The sequence below is a fragment of the Poecile atricapillus genome, chromosome 20 (genome assembly GCF_030490865.1).
Source record: "Poecile atricapillus isolate bPoeAtr1 chromosome 20, bPoeAtr1.hap1, whole genome shotgun sequence".
Lineage (NCBI taxonomy): Eukaryota > Metazoa > Chordata > Aves > Passeriformes > Paridae > Poecile > Poecile atricapillus.
This window is the reverse complement of record NC_081268.1, coordinates 3,312,352-3,337,342: the sequence shown is the minus strand read 5'-3', so window position 1 is coordinate 3,337,342 and position 24,991 is coordinate 3,312,352. Positions and strand designations below refer to the sequence as shown.

Below are 24,991 nucleotides of genomic sequence, written 5' to 3'. Positions count from 1 at the left end.
ACCTGCTCTCCCCTCACAGCCCATAAAGACATTTTATTTTAAACATGACACAGATTTTACAGCGCAATCTCGCAGCAGCACCTTTCACCCAGGTACAAACCGTGCGGGAAAAGCTGCTCCTCTGGGACGTCTTCCCGCCTGTCACTAATCCCAGTGAGGGGAGAGTTCCTGAGCTGGCTTTACACACCGAGAAATGATGGCCAGGAGCAACCCTGCAGATAAAACCAGTTTCAGCAGCCCCTGAGGAGGAAAACTCCACGGGTACCAAGCGTGGTGCAGCAGCTGTGCCAGGGCAGGACACACATGGCACCAACCTCTGCCCATGGCAGCCAGGACTGATTGTCCTTCATCCCATCCCAACCCTGGACATCCTGAGGGGACCAAATCCCACTGCACTGCCAGGAGGAAAGAGCTGCCAGAGCAGCGTGGCAGAGGGATGGCATGATGGGTGTGATTTAACCTGTGACTCTCCAAGCACAATCATCCACTCAGCTCTTAAAGAAAAATAAGATTAAAACAAAAAAAAATCAAGATTTAGACCATTCTTGCAAATCCAGCCTCTTTTCTCTTGTGCCTGGGAGAATCATGCCTTAATCCCATTATGGAGAAGTTTGGGGATGGTTTTATCTCACAGACTCCATGAGCAGTGTATTTTTATCTGTTCAGACTTTCCAGGATGCTCTACCTGCTTTGATTCACACTTAATTACTAAAAATTAGGGTTTTTTAGAGCATGAGGGAGGGTGGGGGTGCATGTACCAGCATGAGGAGGGCTAACTCCCCGTGCTGCTCCAAAATCCAGGCAGCAGAGCAGCACCAAGCCAAGTACGGTGGGGAAAGCAGGAGAGATCCAGTTTGATGTCTGTCTTATCAGTGTTTTTTTTTATTGCACCGAAGGTATAAGAGCAAAATATTGATTGTGATGATAAAGAGATGAAAGTGTCAAGAAGAAATAGGTGCACAAGTTACTCAGGCGATTGGAAGCCGCGTTGGTTGTATTTAACAGGCATTTGCCATTAAAAAAAAAAACGCCTGTTTTTATTTAAATAGCCTCGGGCAAATTTCTCACTAAACCAACTTTCCCACGCCAGCCCAGTGCTCTAACTCTGGTTTTTGGCAAATTTTTTCCTGAGCTGTCAAGGCAAAATATATATAAGAATGCTGGTCTCACTTAGGTTTTTTTCCAGCCCCTGGAGACATAAAAATAATTTACAGATGTGCATTACCTGTTTATATTTGTATTAAGTTTTGCTTAACGGACATGATTTTCTTAGCTTGCAGTAACAAAAAAATATTCCCAGAGTTTCACTCATTTAATTTTAACTTATTAAAACTTTTAAACATGTGTGGAGGTTTCATGTTTTTAAATCACTAATCACATGGACAGCTGCCAAGGTTTCTATTAAAGCCTTTTACAAACACTATTTTTAAAAGGACCTAAAATCCCATTATTTTTAACCCCTGAAAACCACTCTAAATAAAAAGTTTCTTTAGATTTATGTCTTATTCACCTCTTATTGCAAAAAGATTTATGCTGAGCGCTCACTTCTGCCTTCCTCCCTTTTTTACTTTTGCTGGTAGGAGTCTCTGGAGGAGGCGTCTGGGAGAAGGAAACTTGAGGAGGTTCCCCACGAGGATCTTGCAGCAGATCCCTCTGTACCAGGGGAAGGATGGAACCAGATTAAAGCAGGACATCCCGCAGCAGCGCCTGCCTGGAGGAGCCATCCTCGTGTCGAGACTTTCACGGGAAACCGCAGAGGACCCTTGCAGCTCCCTCCCAGCAGAGCCTTTTCCCCAAGCAGAGCCCCAGAGCTGCGGGGTCACAGAGCCCCCGGGTGATGGCAATAAATAGATGGATTTGACCTTGTGTGCTGGGGGCCGAGGCGACGCGGCTGCGCGGCCGCACGCCCGGCTCCGGCTGTGTTTATCCACGGCCGTGTCCGTGGACACCGCACAGACCCTCCCAGCCACGAAGGAAACCCAGGGCCAGGGCTCACTCCTGGCTTCCCATGTGGCCTTTCAGTCCAGCACCTCCAGGAGCGGCCTGGGACACACGGGTATGAAGTGTCTCCAGCACCCTGCACATCCCTCAGCATCACCGCCTCTCCATGCCCGGGTGGCACAGGGGTGGCACAGCCCCGTGTCCCCAGACATGCCCGTGATGGTCCTGAGGGACTGGGGGGGTCTCTCCCAAGTCTCAGGGATCAAGTCCCAGAGCGCAGCTGAGCTGAATGCACGGTGCTTTCTGCACATGGAGAACAAGCCCGGGCAAAGCTTCAGCCGGTATTTCCAGGCAGGCAGAGCTGAGATGCTCCCTGCTCCTCGGGCTCTGATGGAGAGGGGAAAGGGGGGAGATGGAGAAAGAGCACAAAGTCTCCATCTCCAAGGACACCCATGTGGAGAAACCTCAGGCTGTCTTTGCACCTCCAGATGAGGCTGAAGACGGTGACGAGGTTGTGGTGGCACAACTGAGGTCACATCCCACTGCCCAGTTGTTGTCACCCTACTGTGTCTGCAGGGAGGACAGAACAGGCAGCACCACATTCTGCAGCTGCTCAAGGCTGGAGCTACCGGTGGCACCTGGAGCCCGAGTGGCACCACAAAGGGCCCTGGCTCCCCAGCCCCGATCAGGGCACTGCTTTAGAGCCCAGAGTGGGGAAGGCAGGAGGAGCAGGGAAGGAGGGAGCCGCGGGATCGAGGTACTGCTGCAGGGCTCACGCCTTTGATCTGGTGAGCAGACTCTGCCCTTCGGTTTGTTTAATTGTTTCACACTTGCTCTGGAAATAGTTTACAACAGGAAGCAGTGGGATAACAGCAGGGCTGGCATGGGATGGGATGAGCCTGGGGGCTGGTGGAGAGTACCCTGAGATGAGAGGCACAGATGACCACAGTGTCACCTCCTTCCCATTAACCCCTTGCCGACCCTCCTTCCTCTTCCTCTTTCCCAAGCTTTCAGCCAGAGGCTGGCAGCCATCCCTCCACGTCCTCATGTTTGGGAGCTGTAAAAGAACCATCCAATACCCTCCAACAGCTCTTGGGATAGACACAAGAGTCCAATGGGATTTAAGTACCCACATCCCTGGCAGAGCTGGTACCCCAAATTCTCCATGCTCTGAGTTCTTGCTCCCCACTTTTTCAAGCACTGCAGCCTCACTGAGCAGGGCTGGCCCCCAAAACCCCATGAGGAAGAATAATTTTTAAGCCCCCTCACACGGGCTGTTCCCATCAGTGGTGTTGTGTGGGTACAGCCCTGAGCACCCCCTGCAGCCACGGCTCACAGGAGACACCCACAAACACCAGATTAAGGTTTTCAGCCTGTTCCGGGCTCGGGGCTGGGGTGGATTTCAGGTGGGGCATTCCAGCTTGGTTTTCCAGGCTTGACTGGCATGGTAGCAGCTGGGGCAGGAATGGGACTCTGGGGATGAGGGCACAGGGACCCCCTGACACCTAACGGGACAGGTGCACACATCTGGGGGTTGTGGGGCTGCCCCTGGGCTTGGCTTCCCGCTTCTCCCAGTGTTTGTTTATTTGTGGATGCGGCGCATGGGGCTGGCCAGGCTCTGCCTGGGAGTTCACGAGTTCACAGCACAAAACAAACAACATCCGACCCAGCTCTGCGCACACTGCCGGCACCTGCAGGGGAGCTGGGTGGGAAACAGCTCCGTGTACCTGTGCACACCTGAGTCCTGGCAGGGCTCGGAAGGGGAACCCCACACTGCACTTCCCTGCACCCAGGGGATGGTCAGCCCATGTCCTGGTCCCCCACTACAGCCACCCCATTCCTGTGTGTCCTGTGATTTGTGTGCCCCAGGTCCTTGCACGGACACACCGTGGGTCAGGCTGGGCCTGGGGCCTCCTGTGGTCACTCCTGGGGGACAGGGGCCCCAGGGCTGTGCAGGGATGGGAGATGTACTGGGGAAACTGGGCAGGGACTGGGGGCTGTACTGGGGAAACTGTGCAGGGACTGGGGGCTGTACTGGGGAAACTGGGCAGGGACTGGGGGCTGTACTGGGGAAACTGTGCAGGGACTGGGGGCTGTACTGGGGAAACTGTGCAGGGACTGGGGGCTGTACTGGAGAAACTGCAGGAGCTGCACTGGGACCATGTTGGAGCTACACTGGGATTATGCAGGCTGTGCATGGTGGGGGCTGCACCAGTCCTGGGGTGGGGGCTGAACTGGAGGTGTCCAGAGCTGCACTAGAGAAATGCAGGGCTGCCTGTGGGGCTGCATGGAGGTGTCTAGAACTGTGCTGGGGCTCTGTAGTGGCTGCACGTGAGAGCTGTGCTGGAGCCGCACTGGGAATGGGGGCTGCCCTGCGGAGTTTGGGGCACTGCAGGGGGAGGCTGCCCGGGGGTGTGCGGTGGCTGCACGGACAGAAGGAGCTGCACCCGCTGCATCCGTGCCTGCATGCGGGGGCTGCACCGGCCGTGTCCGGTGGCTGCACGGAGGGACGCGGCTGCCCCGGGGGCTTCCCGTAGGGGCTGCGCGGACCCCCAGCCCCACTCGCGTCCCACTCCACAACCCTCTGTGGCGGGCAGGGGGCTCCCAGCGGCGGCCCCCCGGGCTGGGCAGGGAGGAGCGTCTCGCCCGTCCCGTCCCATCCCCTCCCGTCCCGTGGCTCCCGGCCCGCCCCGCACCGGCCCGTCCCGCCCCCCGCCGCCCGGCCCGGCCCGCCGGGGCTGGGCAGCCGCGGGAGGCGCCGCGTTCGGAGTCGCTGCGCTCGGGCGCGCTGTGTTTGGGGCTCCCGGCGGGGCGGCGCGGACCCGCACAGGCACCGGCACCGGCTCGGCTCGGCTCGGCCGAGGCCCCGCGGATCTATGCGGCTGTGAGCGGCGGGAGCAGAGCGGGATGGAGCGGCTCCTGGCGCCCGGCCTCCTGGTGCTCCTGCTGCCCGCCCTGACGCGAGGTGAGGGCCGCCGCCACGGGCCCCGCACCGGCCGCCCCGCAGGAAGTTTGCCGGGAGCGGGGCCGGGCGCGGCGGGCACCGGAGCCCAGCGGGGCACGGCGGGCACCGGAACCCGGCGCCGTCGGGGGGTCCGGGCCGGGAGGTTCCCGTGGGAAGCGGGACTCGGCTCCTGCGGCGGGACCGGAGCGCGGCGCCCTCGGGGGGGTGCGGGGCTCGGGGTCCTCGCGGGAACCGGGGCTCGCTGCCGCGGGATGCGCCGGGACCGGGCTCGGCTCTTGCGAGAGAGCCCGAGCTCGCCGCCAGCGGGAGAACCGGGACCGGAACCGTGTTGGGAGAGCGGGGCTGAGCCCCGCGGGGGTGGCCGGAGCTCGGGGGAGCCGGGGCCGGACCGGAGCGGGGGAGTGCGGCTGAGCCCGCGGCGGGTTCGGAGCTGGTGCCCCGATGGAGGCGCTCGGGGCCAGCGGGAGCCGGAGCTCGGTGCCCGGGGCTGCCGCGGGGAGCGGCGCTCGCTGCCGTCGGGGGGAGCGGAGCTCGGTGCCGGGGGAGCCGGGGCTCGGCCCGGCGGAGGGGCGCGCAGGGCGGCCGCGCTCCTGCTGCTGTTCTGCGAGAGCTTTTGACCGTTTTGCAAATTTTTCTCGGTTTCCTGTTTCTTGAAAGTCGGGGCCCCGCGGGGCCCCCCCGGGCCCCCCCTCCGGGGCGGATCCGGGTGCTTCGCCGCAAAGCGCTGCGCGACCGTCGGGGGCAGCGGGTCGGGGCACGGGAAAAGAGCGGCCCTAAAGGGGTGAGGGACGGAGTTGGGGGCAGCCCATCCCCGGGGGTCGGGACCCTTCAGTGCCCCCCTGCCCCAGGACCGAGCTAGTAGCCCCCTCCGGAAAGCCCTGAGAGGATTTTGGGGAGCGAAGGCAGCGGTGCTGCTCCCACAGCAGGGCTGGGAGCCGTCGGAGGCGAAGTTGCAGAAAGTTTTTCCCGGCCGGAGCGGTCCCCAGCAGCCCGCTGGAGTGGTCCCCAGCAGCCCAGTCCATCTGCCGTGGGACACGGAGCCCCAGCGGTGTCCCCGGGCTCGGCACCCCCGGGGCAGGATCCGGGCTGTGGCGGTGCGGAGCTGCAGCCGCTCGATGTGAAACTGCCCCGGCTGCACACGCGTGTCGCTGAACCAGTTACCGTGAAGAGCGAGCGGGCAGAGAAGGGGAAGAGCGAGCCGGGGTGGAAATCGGAAGCGATTCTGGTACTTTCAGCGAGTTGCTGTGGTAACTCTGCAGAATTTGGCTCTGAGGGCCAGACGATGAAACCTTTACTCATAGCAAGTTGTGACGGGCGACTCATTTCGTTACCGAGCTCATGGTAACTTACGGGCCCCAGGCTGGATGTTTTTTCCCAAATGGCATTTGTCAATCAAGGGCCTGATCTGGGGTTTATCTCTGTCAGCCCTCCTGCTGGAGGAGCAGGCACAGCCTACCCTCAAACCCACCCTGGGTTTATTTTTAGGTGAGCCTCTCAGCGCAGGGGCCACACAGTCCCTGCCCCGTCCATCACCCTGCGGGTGAGAGCTGCCGGGTGCTGGACCCCACCTCAGCAGGCTGTGCAGGCACAGGGAGTCTGGGGGTCTCAGCAAGCCTGTCCCCAGCCCAGGTGACACCAGGGGATGCAGCCCCCCTGCTGCCACCAGGGCCCTGAGCTGTGGCTAACACTGTCCCTCTGTTTGCAGGTTTACGGTGCTCGCAGCTTGCCGAATCCTGCCTCAACGGGGGCAAGTGTGAAACTTTTCCCAACGGGACCGAGGTGTGCCAGTAAGTATGGAGCAGCCAGAGGATTTTCATCTCCCCCGACCAAAGTTATTGACATGCATGTTGACTTTGCTTTGAAGGCTCTGGATTTAATAGGGCAAGATGCGTTTTCTTTCCTTGAGTGGCAAGAATAACCTGCTTGTGTAGGAGTCACCGCGAGTTTGGCAGGATCAGGCTTTGTTCCTGGCTGGGTGGAAAAACATGGGCAAAGGGCCATGTTTTGCTGGTGTTAGGCTATGCAGACTGCCCTGCTGATGGAGCAGGAGGTAGGGCCAGCCCCCAGCGCTCCTTGGACCGTCGGGTGGGGAGGGAGGCTTTCTGTCTGTCTGTTTTCCAGCTACTCCCTCCTGGCCCCAGAGCATTGCCTTTTAGTCCCTTGCACACTAGGTGACCAGTACATCTCCAATAAACACCTGAGAGAAGTTCCATGGCATGGCTCTGGCTGCTGGAGCTGCCCCAGTGGTGTCCATGGGCCGATGAGGCATCGCCAGGCGAGCAGGGCACCTCCTCCTGCAGCCCTGCCAGTGATGGTGCCAAGCTGTGGTCTGGCGTTCCTGGTGGGACCTGGCACCCAGGCCGGGGCTTTCTCCAAGCTGATTGTGGGGAAACGGATGTGTAAAGCGTTGGGACTCTTTGAAGGACCAACCGACCCACCGCAGCGATGGCCGATTCACTCCAGGCTCCCAGGGAACAATAACCAAGAGAAATGAATAAGACTCCAGCTCCCTTTTAAAAACTATTCCATAAAAGAAATGTGAATGGGCAAGGCTCTGTTTCCCGGCCAGATTTCCCCTCTGCCTGTTGAACATGGCCTGAACTGCGAGCAGGCGGGGAGACGTTCCCACCCACCCCAAATTTCCAAATAGGAAGTCCTCGGCGGAGGAACCTGAAGGCATTTCCAATCCCAACCTGTTGAATGGCAGTTTCCCTTGACAATGTGTGTTGCTTTTCTGCAAATCCGCCTGGGTGCCGTTACTCTGCCCAGTAGCCGGGCACCTCCCACCCCCTTCTCCAAGCTGAGCCCCCCAACCCTTTGGTGCAAATAAATCAGCAAATCAATCAGGCACATGAGCAATTTAATGGACAAAGGCTGGGTCCCTTTGTGAGGCACTAATGAATGCACGCCACTTTTTTTTGCACAGAAGCCCTTACCAACGCTTGACGCTCTAAATCTTGTTTTCTTTCATTCAAAGAGCGACAGCTGGGATTCGGTCGAAATTCGGCAGCTATTGTTAAGGGAGGCAGATTAATGCTGTGTGACTAATCATGTATGGCTTCCCAGAATGCCCAACCCTCCACCCCCTCCCCAACCTTACACCCCTCCTTTTCCTTGTGGTCATTCTTTCCTTTTTTTCTTAAGTCTCTGCAACTCCTGATTTACATTTCATGTGCAGATGGTGATGGAATCTAATTAGATCTGATGTGTGCGAGCTCTATTTGGAGAAGCCTCCAAAGTAGGCTCGGGGTGGGTTGGGTTTTTTTTAAGAGAAAAAGTTAACTTTAAAGAAGTTCTTGGTTGCTGGCTGTGAATAACCACTTCTCTCTTGGCTGCAGATGCTTTGGGAGTGTGTGTGTTATTTTTGCAGGAGCACAAGGTGTGTGCTCTGGGGGTGTTAAAGCTCTTGTCCTCTGCAGGGCGATGGGGGCAGATATTGGAGGTACAGCCAGACTGAAGGAGGTGCAACTTCCCAAGTTACCTGATAGGAACTCGCAAAATCCTGTTTTTTTCGCTTTGTTTGAATATCTCTTGACGAGGAGCTTTGCTTCCAAGCTTCTTAAACAAAGCAGAGCCAAGAGCACAAGATACCAGACGCAGAAAAGCTTGGCACTGCCCTTTGGCGCCTGCGTGAAATGCACCATTTTGGCTGCTGGCCACATCTCTGCTCGGCCTGGCACTTAACAAAGTTTGGCCATAAAGCCCCTTTGTGCTGCCCCCACAAATCCAATTAGAAAGTGGAGTGAAATAAATAGCGTACGAGGGGGACGCTGCTCCAGAGGACGAGTGTCCCGGGACAGAGCTGACTCTGATAACTCCAACCCCAGGTTATCAGCCCTGCTGCGGAAAGGGAACCACCGGTGCGAGACCAGGAGCTTTCTCTGCCTTTTATTATTTTACAGGGGTAGTTTGTAAAGCTCCAGGTGCCTTACCTTGCTTGTCCCTTTGCCAGGAGGTGCAGAGCACGCAGGGCTTTAATTGAATGGAGGGGATCAAGAATTGGATTGGAGGGATTGAGACAGAAGCGCCCTAATTAAGTTCCTTTGGAGCTGCTTTCCATCTTGGCAGGGTCATCCGGGTCTTTCAGCGCAGGAAGAGCAGCAGCAGTTTTGTGAGTCTTGCACAGACCCCAGCTGAAGGCTCTGGGTGTTTTTGTCCCAGATCTGGAGCTTTAAAAGGTCCAGGCTGGAGTTGGTGGCTGCTGCGGGGCTTGGCGTGAGTTCTGTGGCACAGGGGAGCTGTGGCATTCCAGAAAAGGCACTTTCCTTGGACTAAGGCATTTTCCCAGACTAAATGAGAAGGTTTTTCCAAGAGATTGTTTTTGACTTCTAGTGATAGCTCCTAATTAGACTGTTGGATAACCCTAGTTTTGACTGGCATCCCTGCAAATGAGTCGGGCTGATTTTAGCTCCCTGTGCCATGTGACATTTATTCCCAGGACCTCCCTTGCTCCGCTAGTTAAAAGCAGATGGCATTGAAAGAGGGCTGAGCTTCCAGCCCTGTTCCACCAGCCTCTCACCATTAAAGCCAGAGGAGCAGTGCCTGCGTTCTCCTCTTGCTCAGAGACGCAAAAGAGACGGTGGAGGGAAAGAATAAGTTAAATTAATCACTGGGATTGTGCAGCAAAGGGGGAAAAGTCGGTTTGCTAAAGTACTTCCTCTGTTTATGAATCAGCGCAGCGCTGTCGTTCAGCCAGGGCAGTGGCTCCTGAGCTGGTGCCCGTTGCCACCACCAGCTTCCACGGGCAGCGGGCCAGAAACATGGGAAGAAACATTCTGAGGGGGACCGTAGCGGGAAGAGGTGATTATTTTAGCTCAAAACTCTTTCAGGAGACAACCAGGAAGGCAGAGGAGTGATGTGAGCCCCGCGAGTTTCTGTGCCCTTCAAGTTATTCAGCTGCTCAGTCATTGTTATCTCATTGTACAGGGCGGAAGTTTCCTTCTGGTTTGGTTTTTCTCATGTGCTTTAAACCAACGTTATTTCCATGAAATAATAACAAAGAAAAAATGCAGTCTCGGTGCTGGAGAGGAAGAGGGTGGAGTGTTGAACAATCAGCCAGAGGAAGCTCTTAAAGAAGTAGACGAGCAGTGATTCAGCCATGTTGAGAACTCTTGATGGCTCTTTCGAGTCTGATCTCATTCTCGGAAAGAACAAGGTGGAAATGGGTAAGAGGGGAGATTAAAAATACCAGAGTGTCACCTGTTGTGGATTCCAGTGGAAGAGAAACTGAAGCCCAGCTGCTGAGGTCTTTGGGACAGCAGTGGGGGTTTCAGCTCTTGTCTGGAAGAGTCTCTTTGTATCTCTGCTCTCTGCAAGGTGTCTCGATGGTTTTCAATTGTCTCGGGTGGTCTCACTCACTCCTGCTCTTTGTCCTTGGGATTTTATTGCTTGGGCTGAGTTTTGCTTGGTTTTTCTCATGGCTTGGATACTGTGGTGGCCAGAGGATGTCCTGTGTGACGAGCATGGGACATGATTGAGAGGAGATACCTCTGTAGGTCCCTCAGCAGCACCCCCAGCTCAGAGATGAAGCAGGAGAGATGGGGGGATGCAGAGGGGATCAGTGGTGTTCATCACCTCAGTTCAGCAGGGCTGTTCCCCCACAGATATTCAGAATGGTTTGGGTCAGAAAGGGCCTTTCAAAGCCACCTGCAATGAGCAGGGGCATCTTCAATTTCCATGGTCTCGTGGTGTGAAGCAGCACACGGGGCTCTGCTCTCTGGGGCTGGAGGTCACTCACTCCGTGGTATTGGGGATGTTTTATTCCACCAAAATCTCTTCCACCTCAACACCTGACTGGCTGCCTCCCTTCCTGCTGGCAGCCACAACATGTCCATTTGTTCCAGCTGATCCCTCACACCTGGCCTCGCCTCCCAGGCTCTTATGGTTTATTGTATGTAGCATGAGGGTGACACGTATAAGTCACTGCAAGACCAGGCTATTCACCAATTAAGGGCTCAGACAACATAATCAGGAGGCAGTTAGCAAGTTTTAAAATAACATTGTTTGGAAATTAACCTGCTTTTTCCAGGCCTGGAGGTGTGGTGACCCTCGTTTTGCTCATGTTGGTTGGTGTCCCAAGTGGTGGCGGGCGTGTGTACATGAGTGGAATGTGAAATTTATAGAGCATCAGCGTGTTTAACGAGGGAGTAGCCCCGGGGTGCACTTAGGGAGAGCTGGTGAGCTCTGGATCTGGATGGAGACTTCTCTGTGGTTAGTGAGCTGCCAGGTGAAGGTTTTGCACCATGTGTTGGGGCCACAGAGTGGAAGAGCCTCTGGGATATAACTTAAACCCCCCTGGGAAAGCTGACCTGCTCTGGGGTCTTGGTTGAGTCCTGTCTCCTTCCCAGTGGCCAGAAAGGTGTTCAGGGTGTCCTGCTCCACTCAGGGCTGTGTACATCCATCCTTGAGAACCTGCCAGGCTCCTTCTGCTTCCTGGGATGGGGCAGCACCGAGGGGCTCTTGGGCTGCTCACTCACTATTCCCCAAGCTGGGCTATTCCTGCAGCTCTGCTTTGTGTTCAGGGTTAGAAAGATCAGCAGTCTGCAGCAGTGAGAGCTTTTTGGATGATTTTGATGATTCCAGTTTCTTCCCAGATGGTGATTTCATGCCCATGGCACGTGGTGCTGAGCCCCATGCCTGAAGGATGGTGCTGCATCCACCCATCCCAGCAGCTGTGCCCAAATCCCATCAGTCCCTGATGCTGCCTTGCTGCATGGTGCCCTCATGAGCCCGGATTTACTGCAGCCAGAGGTCTGGAATAAGGACAGGAACGCTGGATTTTTGATTCTTGGGTATCTGACTGTGGAGGCACCCAGGAGCAGAGAGGTGTGAGGGTCAGGCCCTGCTGACTGGACTTAATAGCAGAGCTCCTGTGTGTGATGTTGGGAAGTCATCACACCAGGATGCTCCCCAGGACATTAGAGATGCCCACCTGGGAACTCCCCAGTGTTTAAAACCTGGGTCTTGCTGGTGGAGCAGCTCAGTGCTGCTTCCAGCTGAGCATCTGGCCAGCTGTGATGGTGCCTGTTCACACCTGGACACCCACATCTGGAGTCTGCCTTCCTCTCGTGCATGTCTGGTGGTTCAGGTCCTCTCCTGTCACCTCCTCGTGCTGGCAGGTCCCCCATGGGCAGGGTCTGTGGTACAGGATGGTGTTGGGGTTTCTACATATCTCAATTCCTGGTGGTTAATAGGGTGATCATGGAACTGTGGAATAGTTAGAGTTGGAAAGGACCTTAAAGATCTTGTTCCACCCCCTGCCATGGGCAGGGACAGCTTCCACTAGCCCAGGTTGCTCCAAACCCTGTGCAAGCTACCTTGGACACTTTCAGGGATGGGGTAGCCACAGCTCCTTTGGGCACCCCAATGATGCTGGAGGTTCCCATTGGTAAATGCAGTGCTTGGTGTGAGAGATGCAGGAATAAAACCTCTCTGAGGTGTTTGGCTGGGCTATATGGGGAGCTCTGCCCCCAAAAAGAATATTTTCAGTTGGAAGGAGCCTACAATGATCATTGAGTTCCAGCTCGTGCCTACCACCTCGTGCAGCAGAATTCGTGCTGTGCTTAAAGCCAGCCATACCCAAAATCATTTCTGTTGGGAATCATAACATCACAGAACACCCTGAGCTGGAAAGGACCAACAAGGATCATTGAGTGCAGCTCTTGGCCCTGCACAGAGCAAGCCCAAAATCCCAGTCTGTGCCCTGGGAGCAGGATGCTGGTGAGAAGCTCGGGGTGTGCCTCCCTCGCACAGCAGTAATTAATGTCTGCTTTAAGCTCTCACCCATCACGTCCTCCCCTTCCCCCCATGGCAGCCTGGAGTTAATATTGGAAAAGCCAGTTAAACTGTTAATGTTTAGGCCATGGTTATTAGGCCCTTGCACATTTCCAGCAAAGGGAGCCGAGTCGCATTTTAATGGGAAACTTTCATGCTCAGTCAAGTTGCAAAAATTTATTTGCGCCGAAGTCATTTTCTTTTAACAAGTTTTCGCCCTAATTCCCTTCCCCAAAACCTGAATTTAATGGTATTTATATGGGAAATGGATTTATTAAGTTTTAATGATGCTATAACGCTGCCCTTATTTTATAGAAGGGGCACCCTGCAGGCAAGTGGCCTGGTGGTGGTGGGCTGGCAGGGCTGGGTGCCACAGGGGCACCCAGGGCAGGGCAACCTGTTGCTTTGGCCTTGATTTAAAGTCCCCGTGGCTGAGGGTGGCAGTGCCAGTTTTGCTTCTGGTTTTTTGGGTTTTTTTTCTTTTTTTTGTTTTTTCTGGTTTTTTGCTTCTGTCTTTGCTTTTGTTTGCTTCTACAGCCCTCTGGTCTCTTGTCAGGACTGAGTTTGGCATCCTGCTGCCAATTCCTGCTCATCCTTTGTGGTGTGGTGTGATGCTCCCTGTGCTTGTCACACCTGTCCCCAGGAGGAGCACGGAGAGGAGCCTTTGGCACTGTGGCTTTTGGCTTTGTCAGCTGCTCTGTCCCATGTCAGCAGGGTGATGGGGACCCCAAGGGTCCCTGCTGGCATCACTGCCGGGGGGTCGAGCATTTGTGAGCATCCCGTGGTTTATCTTAAGGAATTTTCTGCTGTCAATGAGCAGCCATGGATGGAGAGCATGTTCCCAGCACTCCCTCCCCACTGGAGCATCCCTGAGCAGGACGGGACCCTCCCAAAGGCACTCCTGGCTGGTTAAGCCATGGGATGGCTCCTCTGGAGCAGGTGGAGGAATGTGGCTGTCCCCTGGGAGCTTTGGGGCGGGCTGGGAGAGTGACCCCACGGAGGAGCAGCCCGGGAGGAGGGGGGGCTGTCCCCGGCCCCCAGCCCCTATTAAAATGTTAGACACAGACCTGCAAGTCAAAAGGCAGGGCGACAGACGGCCCTTTCACAGGGCCTGCTGCTCCCCACAAAAGGGGGGTTTCCAGGGGAGGGGGGCAGGAATGCGGGCTGCGGCCGGAGGGCACAGCCGTCACCATTGTCCCCTCTCCCTCGGCGAGGGCGTCATGTTGACACAGGGATTTCTGCCCGCAAAAGGTGTCGGAGGCAGAGGCTTCCCTCCCTCTCTCTTCGTTTCCTTGGTTAAACCCGGCAGCAGCAGAAATCCCGGGATACAGATCCCAGGAGCTGATACCCGCCTGCTCTCGGGTGCTTTACACATGGTTTCCAAATGGGCAGGAGTTTTGTGGCTAATCGCTGTTTTTTGGGAGTTTTGCTCGCAAAGGGAGACCAGCAGCTCCATGGCTGTGAGGCCGAGGGGAGCTGGATCCATCCCTGTCTGGCCATTGCCACCTTTGCCCACTCCTCATCCCACTGAAACATTCCCGGCAGGAATTTCTCTGGCTTTTGGTTGGCTTTGTGCCACGGGGCACCCGTGCGCTCTGCAAAACCCCCCTCTCCTCCTTGTTTATAAATATCAGGGCTAAATTTAGCTTGTTTAAACTTTTGGTGGCTGTTAGATCCTAATCGTAGGTTTTAAGTTCAGGATTAGATGAGTGGGATGGTGGGGTCACGAGTGGGAGTTTTCCATATTTGGCTCTGGGGCAGAGCAATGTTTAGCCAGAACTTGGTTTGAGGGGGAAAGGGGAAAAAAGAAGGAGTCCATCATCACTTAGTGAGATGGTGACACTGGAGCTGTGTGTGTGTGCCAGAGCTCTGAGAGCACAGCAGAGTGAATTTAACCTGCCTGGGCAGCAAGTGCTGGGTCCAGAGCAAGTGCTGGGTCCAGCAGTTACCCCAAAAGGGGTGGGGAGGGGAGAGTGACCTCAGGCACCAGCAATGCTGGGCTGGCAGGCAGCCTGTGCAGGTAGAAATTCCTTATTTCCCCCGAATTCTAACTTTCTTCTGCTGGCTTAAGGAATAAAACATTTTTAGAGGGCAAAAGCAATGAGCAGTTGCAGGGAGTGTTCTCAGGTGCCACAGGGGCTGGGTGCCATTCCAGTGTCTGATGGGCACTGGGGGGTTTGGGGGACCTGCCCCAGGAAAGTCACACGGGTGGGTGATGGGACCATGTGCCAGCCTCAGCCCAGGCTGTGTTCCCTGGGGATTCCTCTGCTGGAAGCACATCCTTTGTGGTCACCCCATAAATGGGCTCCTGCAAGAGAAGGAGCAGGGGCCAGGCTGAGCAGAGTGAGCTCGGCTCCCACAAACAATGGGGCTGTGCAGCTTTCCACCGGCAGAGGATATAAAAAACATCGACTGGGGAAAACAAATATTTCATAGCAGCCATTGTTGAGGGTGGGAATGAGTCGAGTTTTGTCTTGGGCTCTTCCTTCGACATCTTTCATGTTTGTTGTGAATGAAGCTCCATTGAAAGGCAGCTCCTTCCCAGGTAGCCAGTTACCACCCGTGAATAGCCTGGCCACTCTGCTTAGTAATGGGATTATATTGTTTTTCATTACAATGGGAACTTTGATTCCCAAACTGTCCTGACTAATGTCTGCTTAAGAAACAAAGCCATTTTTTTTCCCTCATAGAAGGAGCAGGGCTCTAGCATGTTTTTTCCCCACTCCTGTCCACGAGTATATCCAGCTTTGGGAATTCCTTTAGTTTCTCTCCAGATGAAAGTCTGGATCTTAAAATCTCAATTAGATGACTTGGGCTAGGTCAAAAATGAAATGGAACAAGAAAAAAAACCAAAAAAAAAAACACATCAAAGACTTGGGATTGCAGTTTGCTTTTTTAATTAAACAAGAATGGAGATCTGCTCTTGCTTTATTAACCTGATGTCACTTGGAGTAACCTGCTGCTTTGCCAACCACCTCCCTGTGTGAAACTCTGCTTTTTTCCCAGGCTGGTGTCCCAGAGTGTTTAATAAAGCAGGACCTGGATGAGACTTCTTAAAAAACCACACTTAGGTCTTGCGCTGGGTTTTGGTCCTGGGAGCTCCGTCGTGGCTGTGAGGTTTCTGTGGGGCTGTGCAGGTGCTGGGGGAGCTTTGGGGTGCATCACCCAGCTGGGGTGCCCCACATGGGTGAGGGCAGCTGGGTGGCTCTGCCTTCATGCCCTGGCTCTCCTGGGAGCTGTGCTGAAGCCTTTGGTTTCTTAACAGCCACACGTGCCAGGAGCTGCCGAGCAAAGCTGCAGGTGAGGTGTGGTGAGCCTGGCTGTGCCCACTGCCAGAGGGGGCTCAAGCAGCCCCCCAGCCCCTGCCTGCCAGGGAACAGGGAGCACCCACAGCCCCATGTGCTCCAGGGAGCTCAGGGCAGCATCCAAAAGTATCGCTCGTCTCCCTGCATGCATTTCCCTTCTCTGTGCTCCTGGTGATGCTAGGCGAGCAGGTGGGGGCAGAGAGCAGGGTCCTGAGCTCTCATTCCCCAGCAGGATCGTTTTCCAGACCTCCCTGCCTTCCTCTGGCTCCAGAGTGTGCTCCTGTGTCAGCAGGATGTTTCCAAGGCAGGAAGCCATCCTGGAGACCGCAAAAGGCACCTGTTGCTCCATGCACCACAGAAGGGATCCTTGGGGAGGCAGTGGAATGAGAATGAACAGAGTAAGATGGAGTAAGAAGCAGGTTTCTTCTCTCAGGGACATGGAGACATATCCCCAAGCACTGGCCTTTCCTCTGGTCACACTGGAGCCAGGGTTCCCTGGGCTGGCAGCGAGCAAACGTGTCTTACGGGGAAGGGTGTAACTGCAGGAGAAAGCTGGGCTGTTGCTCCCAGGCTGTGCCAGGCAGGGAGCCACCGGCACAACTGGAAAGGTGACTCTCATGTGTGGCTGCCTGATGGAAAGCAGGCTCCCTGCTGCCCGGGCTGTGCAGCTGCTGGGGTGCAGGGGAAGGTGTGGGGCAGGAGGTTCTGGTTCCCGTTGGTTACCCCCAGAGGTGTGGGGTAGGGTAGGGCCGTGTCACCGCTTGTGCCACCTGCGGTGGCTCTGGGTTGTTGTGCAGCTAAGGGAGGCTCTGCTGCGGGTTGTTTCTCCTTCTCTCAGCTGTTGCCAGCAAACATGTGAAATCTGAGTGTCCTGCTCACGTTCAGCACTTGCTTCGCTCCATGGGGTCCCGACCACGCTGGCACAGCCACCCCCAGGTCACGCAGCACATTTGCTGCTGCATGGGGCTCTGGGGGTGTGAAGTCCCTCAGGGGGACCCTCTGCACTGCTCAAGGTCACAGTTGTGGTCCTGAACCTTCTCTGTGCTGGGGTGGCTCTGCCTGAGACTCTGAGGCTCGTCTGAGGTGGCTGTTCCGAGCCACAGGTGCCACGTACAGGGCAGGGAATGGCATCCCCCAGCCCAGCCTGTTGGAGTGGGGCCTCTCCCCATGGTGAGAGACCCTACACCCAGCACCAGGGAGTGTCCTGGTCCCGTTAGTCTCAAGTGCCCCCAAAATGGTGCTGAAGACCTGAGCCTGCTCTGCTCAGCTTTCCCACGCTGCTCATACCTTGGGGAAAAAAAAGCAAGGCCCTCTGTGCTTCCAGCAGCTGAGGGTGAGGAAGAGGTTAGGTGATAGCAGAGCAGATAAGAGGCAGCCTGGATGTGGGGCCAGGATGGGGCTCCCCACCAGCCCCCTGTCCCTTCCTGCAGTGTGGGGCTGCCCCCTAAACCTTCCCCCCTCCATAGGATGGGCCTGAGGGACAGCCTGTGCATGTGCTCCAGTTTACACCTGCTTTCCACTTTGCTTGTTGGGATTTTGGTACATTTTAATCCCAGAGTGGTTTTACCTCCAGCCCTGCCACGGTCTCGGGGTCCCCTGGGAGGACGCGCCGCAGCCAGGCAGGAGAGCAGAGGGTGCTGTGAGCTGAGGGGTGCTGCAGGTGAGCCCCCAGATGCAGGACAGCCCCCGTGCAGCCAGCACCCCTGAGACACGCCGTGCCCCGGGCTGCGCTTGTGCAGGGCTGTACATCCCCAGTTTGAACAAAGCCCCCGTGCCGCCGTGCGGGGCTGCGGCAGCGCCCGGGTGTCATCTGTGCCGGCCGTGGCAGATGGCAGCTTAGTGCAGAAAGGAAAACATTAGCCTTGGGTCAGAGGTCGCAGAAACATCTGCCTCGGGATGCTTTCAGTGCCCGCATTGCTGCGGACGGACAAAACCTGTTGCTGGTGGGTTGGAGGAAAAGCCTTGAGCGCCCTGAGCAGAGACAGAGCAAACAAAGGGCTGGCAGCACCAGAGCCACACGGGGGGCACCCACAGCTGAAACCACAGGCTGGGGGGGCTGGGATGGGCACCCCAGCTCTGCCAGCACGGCTGCTGGGGCCAGAGGTGCTGCAGGCTGCGGCAGCCCAGCAAGCAGAGGTGCAGAGCTGAGACAGCAGCGGCACTCCTTGGCTCTGATACTCCTGCAGCTCATTGATGCTTTTGGTTATCTGATCTGCTGAGCTCTCCTGGAGCCTTGCTGGAATAGCTGCAGTGTTGGGCCACTGGTTGTAACTCCTTAAGGATGTGCAGCAGACACAACAAATGCACGTGCCCGTGCTGAGCAGATCCAGATTTGGCCCAGGCTTGGTGCTGGGAGCAGAGTGGGAATTTGGGGCCGCTGTTGCTGTTCCCAGGCTGTCCCCAGGGACTGCTGTCTGACCTTGGACAAGGCCTTCTCCATCACCCTTCACACTGGCCATGAATCATGCAGATTTATGGGCCGGCAGCTCAGTGCATTATTAATCGTGTCCCCCCTCACCACAGTTTGCACTCGGATGCTCATTCCGAGGGGAAAGACACATCCCAGCCTGGTGCTGTGGGAATCCAGCTCCCAGCCTCTGCCTGACCCCCGGAAACAAAAAAAGCCACGGGGATGGCCGGCAGCCCCAGACAGCAGGGTGTAAATCAGTGTGCTCACCCCTGCAAGGAGCACCCTCATCCACAGGGGTGGGGACTGGCTGCTGCCCCCTGCCCTGCCTGCTCCCTTGGTGGGACACACCCCAGAAGTGCAGACTTGTGAGATTGGCTGCTGGGAGAGGGAGCAGTGTGTGTTGGAGCAGGGCTTGGCCACCACTGGGATGGGGATGGGATGGGGATGGGGATGGCGATGGGGATGGGGATGGGGATGGCGATGGCGATGGCGATGGCGATGGGGATGGGGATGGGGATGGGATGGGATTGGGATGGGGATGGCGATGGGGATGGGGATGGGGATGGGGATGGAGATGGGGATGGGGATGGGGATGGGGATGGGGATGGGGATGGGATGCCGTCACCCTCCTTCAGTGGCTAATATGGAGCATTTGATGCCTCGTCAGCACGTTAATGAGTCAACGGAAACAGTGAGGGAGACACACTGGTATTTTTAGCCATTCCTGCCTGGTTTGGGAGCAGGGTGCTCGTCATGCCTGGAGCTGGGACTGTGACCACACCGGCCTAACTGAGGCTTTCACAGAGGCTCCTCAGGACCTGGGGCGGCTTGGCCACATTTCACTGCCCCAAAGCCGCTTTCTAATGGCTCTCCTGAGCTGTTTTGATCCTGCAGCACCCGCCCTGTCCTCTGCCAACACATAGATCTGTAATTAAAGCTGAGCTTTAATGTCTCCTATGCTAATTTCCATGAGCTGCTTGGGGGTTGGTTTGGGTAGCCCTGGCTTGGGAAATGCCAAAGGAAAAACCACAGGGTGATCTTCACCTGGCTGAGCCCGCGGGGATGTCGCATCCTCCACGTCTGCTCACCTGGAATCCCTGACACCACCTCATGTTTTCTACAGAAAATAAAGCTCAGCTCCCTGGGCTGAGCTTTAGGAGAGGTTTTTTAGTCCCTGGAGAAATAGGTGGCTGCATGGTGAGGTTGTAGCATAGCTGGGAGTTGAACTTAGCTCTGCTGAATCCAGCCTTTCCAGACCTGGAAAAGTTGAAAAATAACTACAACTTTGATTGCCCTGATTCTTCACCTGGTTTTTGATCTCTTGCTTTGCATGCGAGACTTGTCTCCAGGCTTTCCTCTGCAGCCAGGACTCTCTGAATCTGCTGAGGTCGCTGGGCTTTGAAATGCAGCTCCAGTCTCTGTGTGAGTGAGCTCCAGGACCTGTGAGGGAACAGTGAAATTCATCCTGTGGCTTCATCCATAGCTGAGAATGTGCTCCTCCCTGCCTGTCTCAGACCTGAACAGCCTCCTTCTGTGCTGAAGCATCTACAGGAGATGCAGGAGCGGTGTGGAAGCTGCCAGGTGTGAGGGAGGAGGATATCCTGGGCACAAAGAAACCAAGATGACTTAGAAATCATGGAAAGATTTAGGAGGTTCCCTGTACTGGGAGCCAGTGTGTGCAGTGGGTGTGTGAGGGTGGGAGTTGTTGGGCAGATACAGAGGGTCTGTGCTGCACAGCCCCACGTGGCATGATAGAAACTCCTCCTAGGGTTAGAGCAGTGACTGATGGATTGGAAAAGTGCCTGTGCTGTGTTGCTTTTTTCCTGAAGATTTGCTGGAAATGTCCCTTTCTGGGAGGAGAAATATGGAGCATGAGTGTACCCTGGTCTTGTTGGCCCACATGTGCCCATCTCAGCCCTTCCAAGCTGAACTCTTCCCTGCCATCTGCTGCACTCTCCTCCCCTCTGGAGCTGATTGTGGCCATAAATCAGCTCTTAACACAAGCAAATAGAAATTAATTTTAAAATAATCTACCACTCCGTGAAACTTGAGGGGTTTCCTGAAGCACGAGCCTGGAAAGCACCTGAGCAGCCCAGCCAGGTGTGAGGCAGCCCCCAACCCAGGCACTGCCAGTGACCCCAGCCCGCCCTGTGCCTTCAGGCAGGGGCTTCCCTGTCCCTCAGGGTTCTCCTTCCAATCACTAATTAACCTCCTGGCTAATAACCATGCCCAGATTCAGGCGGGGATTTACTTTGCTTTCCCATCCATGTGTTCAAACCCCCACTTGCCTGCGCTGCAATCGCTCTGAAAACTAATTGGGTGGGAGGGTGTTGGGCTGTGTGCCCCTCTCCCCGACCTCACTGCGCAGGAACCCCAATTCCCGAGAGCCCTGCTGGCCTCCTGCCTTGGCCTGGGATGCCGAAATCCCCTCCTGGTCCCCCAGCATCGTGTCCCTGTCCCGGGGCGTCACCACCGCGCTCAGCGCTTCCCGCGCTGCCACCGGAGCTCTTTGTCCAGCATCAAATTATTTTTTTTTTTTTTCTCTCCTTATTCCTCTTTTTTTTTTTTTTTTTTTTTTTTTTTTTCCGCCGTTCCCTCCCACCGGAGGCTGCCGTGCCGCTCCGCCGTCTCTCGGGGGGATTGTTTTAAGATCCAAAGCGTGCGCGGCGCTGCGGGGGCGCGCACGGGAGGCGCGCACGGGGGTTTTGCCAGATGACTGCACAGCCGAGCGGCGTGCCTGTGCCTGTGCCTGCTCCTGTCCCTGTGCCTGTGCCCGGCCCCGCACAAAGAGCCCTTCTCAGGCGGCCCCAAGCTCCGCATTCCCCCGCGCAGCCACCCAGAAGCGCCGTCTCCCCGCGGCCGCGGCGCCCGGGGCTCGGAGCCGCCGGCGAGCCGGGCACCGTCCGCGGGCGCCGGCAGCTGCTGTGCCTCATTAGGATGCACACCTGCTCCCCGCCGCCCTTTGTGTGCCGAGCAGATGCCCTGATTTATTATTATACACATTTTCTTTTTCATTTGGCCTGGATAATGCCGTCTCATTAACTCAAAATGTCTCCGAATCCTGACAAATTCTCACACAATCCCCAACAATGAAATCAGAATTGGGTTAAAAAAAAAAAAAAAAAATGGGGAAAAAAAAAAAAGTAGGGGAAGAGGAGGAGAGGGGGAGCGGGGATGAAACGTGGTCTTGTCGCCGGGAAAGTGCTGTGGCTCCAGGCTGGGGTGGCTGAGGGTGGGGTTTGCTGGTTGTGCTTCACCAGAGGAGCCCCACGGGCTTGTTTTGGGGGTTACAGGTGACTGCTGTGCTCTGCAGCATCCTCTGGGACCCCCCCCGCTCACCCCCTTGCCACAGGAGCCTTGGAGGCCGTGCAGGAGGCTCAGGAATGCGATGTCCCACCAGATCTGATGGCAACAGGTGTGAGCTCGTGGTGCCCTGAGCCTGACCTGCCACAGCACCGTGGGGACCACAGTCCCCCAGTGCCCAGGTGCTGTCACCTTCCCCACCCATCACCTCCAGCTGGGGTTGCCTTACCCCAAGCTCCTGGCCATGCAGGATCCCAGATTTATTTGTGCTCTCAAGGCCTTGGGTAGAAGCCCATGAGCTGAGCGTGGTGCACCCTGTGGTGGCATTGCTGTGGTGGTGTGGGACAGCACATGCCAGCACCAGCTCACTCCTCCCATGCCCTGCTCACCGTGGCTGCTCAGCACAGCACAGCCAGGACAGAACATCTTTGGAAGCTCTTTGGAAGAGCTGTAATGTGAGCAGAGCTGGCTGGGGACAGAACCTGTGGTGGCATTGTTGTTGCAGATGGGATACAGGAGATGCCACGCAGGAGGGTTTGTGCCTCATCCCTGGGATTTTTTTGTGTCAGGTGCACAGCTTTGCTCCATCCTCATCTTCCCCCCTCTGCAGGGTTCTGCCTGCCACACATCCTGCCCAGGCCCACCAGGATGGCTGGTGGGATTTGCCCTCAGGGCATATCCCTGGTGCCAGCTCCAGTCCTGCTCCAGCCCAGGTGGCCGATGGTGACAGATGGTGAAGCTGGTGGTGGCATCAGGGGTTCTTTTCCCAAGGCCTCACACAGAGGGGTGCAGCAGCCAGGGTAATTCACCCTTCTTGGGCAGGGTTTGGCTTTGGGGAAGCTCTCAGCTGACTGCAAGGAGCAGGAACTTGTCCCACCTGTTGCCAGCCAGTGCTGAGATCCTGCTTAATTGTGTTTGAGTGATTGAGGATGGAGGGAGGATAAAAATAGCCCTGGAGAAGCAGAGACTCCAGCGTGGGCAGGGACAGGCAGGGAGCAGGGCTGTCCCCATGCTGCCTGGCCCCTGGATTTGGTGTGGGTGTGGGGATGCTCCTCTTGCCCCCCACCATATGTCCCATGTGCCTCGATTTCCCCTTCAGCGGGGAGGGGAGGGAGAAGAATCTCCCTGCGATGAGCTGCAGGATGTCAGCGCTGCGGTTGTGCAAGTCAGCACAGGCCCCTCCAAGGGGACGCCTTTGTTCCCAGCACCTCTTTCATCTTCCCCTTCCCAGCCCGGAGCAGCCAGGGCAGAGCCTCGCCGCTGCCAAACCCGACGTGCCGGGCTGCCGCTCCCTGGGGCGCCCGGTGCCCTCCGGCCACTCGGGGCCATCCCACTGACGGCGTGTCTCGCCCCTGCCAGGTGTAGCGGTGCCTACGTGGGCGAGCGGTGCCAGCTGCCCAACCCCTGCCTGAGCTCCCCCTGCAAGAACGCGGGCACCTGCACGCCGGTGGTGCGCGGCAGCACCGTGGATTACACCTGCGCCTGCCGCCTGGGCTTCACCGACGAGCTGTGCCTGACGCCCCGCGACAACGTGTGCCTCAGCAACCCCTGCCGCAACGGCGGCACCTGCGACCTGCTGACGCTCAGCGAGTACAAGTGCCGCTGCCCACCCGGCTGGTCAGGTGAGGGGTGGCATCCCTGCCTGGGGAGGGATGGCCTCCCACAGGGGTTAGCGCCGTGGGTGGAGAGCTGCCTCTGATTTTGTCTTCAGAGAGGTGGGGAGGGTGGTCTGCAAACCTGATGGGGGGCGGGTGGATTGCTGCTGAGGGAACACAAGACCTGTGAGGAGTGACTGAGGGAGCTGGGGTTGTTCAGCCTGGAGAAAAGGAGACTCAGAGGTGACCTTATCACTCTCTACAGCTCCTGAAAGGTGGTTGTAGGCAGGTGAGGTTGGCCTCTTTCACCAGGCAGCCACTGACAGAACGAGAGGACACAATCTCAGGCTGTGCTAAGGGAAATATAGGTTGGATATAGTGAAAAAATTTTCACTGAATGAATAATAAAGTACTGGAATGGCCTGCCCGGGGAGGTGGTGGAGTCACCATCCCTGGATGTGTTCAAAAAAAGACTGGATGTGTCACTGGGTGCCATGGTTTAGTTGAGGTGTCAGGGCATGGGTTGGGCTTGATGATCTTGGAGGTCTCTTCCAAGCCAATGATTCTGTGAATTCTGTGAACCATGATCCTCCTGCACAGGGTGGGAATCAGTTTCAACCAGATCCAGATCTGCACCCCGGTGTAATCACTGCCACCAAGAGCTGAGCTGCTGTTTGCATCCTCACCCTCCCTCCCTCCCTGCCTCCTCCAGGTAAAACCTGCCAGCAGGCCGACCCCTGTGCCTCCAACCCCTGTGCCAACGGGGGCCAGTGCGTGCCCTTCGAAGCCCACTACATCTGCCGCTGCACCGCCGGCTTCCACGGCGCCAACTGCAAGCAGGACGTCAACGAGTGCAACATCTCCCCGCCCGTCTGCAAGAACGGGGGCAGCTGCACCAACGAGGTGGGCACCTACCAGTGCTCCTGCAAGCCAGCCTACACCGGGCAGAACTGCGAGCACCTCTACGTGCCCTGCAACCCCTCGCCCTGCCAGAACGGGGGCACCTGCCGCCAGATCGGGGACACCACCTACGACTGCACCTGCCTGCCAGGTAGGGAGGAAAAGGCATGGGGCAGCACCTTGGTTCATTCTAAATGAGTGGTGCCTGAATTTCCTGCAGGTTGTGGCTCTTGGAGGGGCAAAACCCTGTGGCTGTGGGCTCGCTGTGCTGTGTGCTTTAGGGAAGAGGTTGGGCAGCGATGGCCAAGGAGGAGAGTTCATCTGGGGGCTTTATATACTTTGTGCTTCACCAAAATAGCTCTTCCAAAACAACAGTTTGAGCAGAGGCCCCTGTGCGGATGCTCATATTCCAGAATAAGAGTGCCTTTTTCCGCTTTAGCTTAATCCACTTCCAGAATGGAATAATTAGCCCGGAATAGCTATTTTGGAAAGTTTCCGAGTGCTAATGGAGCTGGGGAAGGAAGACCCTCTCTGCTCACTGCTGCTCCCTCTGGCAAGCTCTGGAGCAGCCCAGGATTGCAGCCTCTGGCATGGAGAGCTCCTGTGCAGGGGCCTGGTGGGGGCTGCCCTGGGAGTCCAGCACCCTGAAAAGGAGCTCACCACCCTGGAAGGGAGCTTGGCACCCTGCAAACCCTAGAGAAGAACAGCAGCTGTGAAAGGGCCCCCTGACCTCAGCAAGCCCTTTCACTTCTGCCCTCAGACAGTGGGTCTGAGGTGCAGTAAGGGCAGGGAGCAGAAG

At 56.5% G+C, this 24,991-nt stretch overlaps 1 protein-coding gene across 2 annotated transcripts in view; it reads left to right on the top strand.

The window, feature by feature from the left end:
* Positions 1 to 4,691: 4,691 nt before the first annotated feature.
* NOTCH1 (notch receptor 1) overlaps positions 4,692 to 24,991 on the top strand; it is a 42,845-nt gene continuing 22,545 nt past the window's right edge. For both annotated transcript variants that reach the window (XM_058853976.1, XM_058853975.1), the window contains exons 1-4: positions 4,692 to 4,906; positions 6,612 to 6,693; positions 23,057 to 23,319; positions 24,005 to 24,343. In XM_058853976.1, coding sequence (XP_058709959.1) covers positions 4,849 to 4,906; positions 6,612 to 6,693; positions 23,057 to 23,319; positions 24,005 to 24,343 — 742 coding nt within the window. In that variant the 5' untranslated portion in view covers positions 4,692 to 4,848. The remainder of the gene's footprint in view (positions 4,907 to 6,611; positions 6,694 to 23,056; positions 23,320 to 24,004; positions 24,344 to 24,991) is intronic.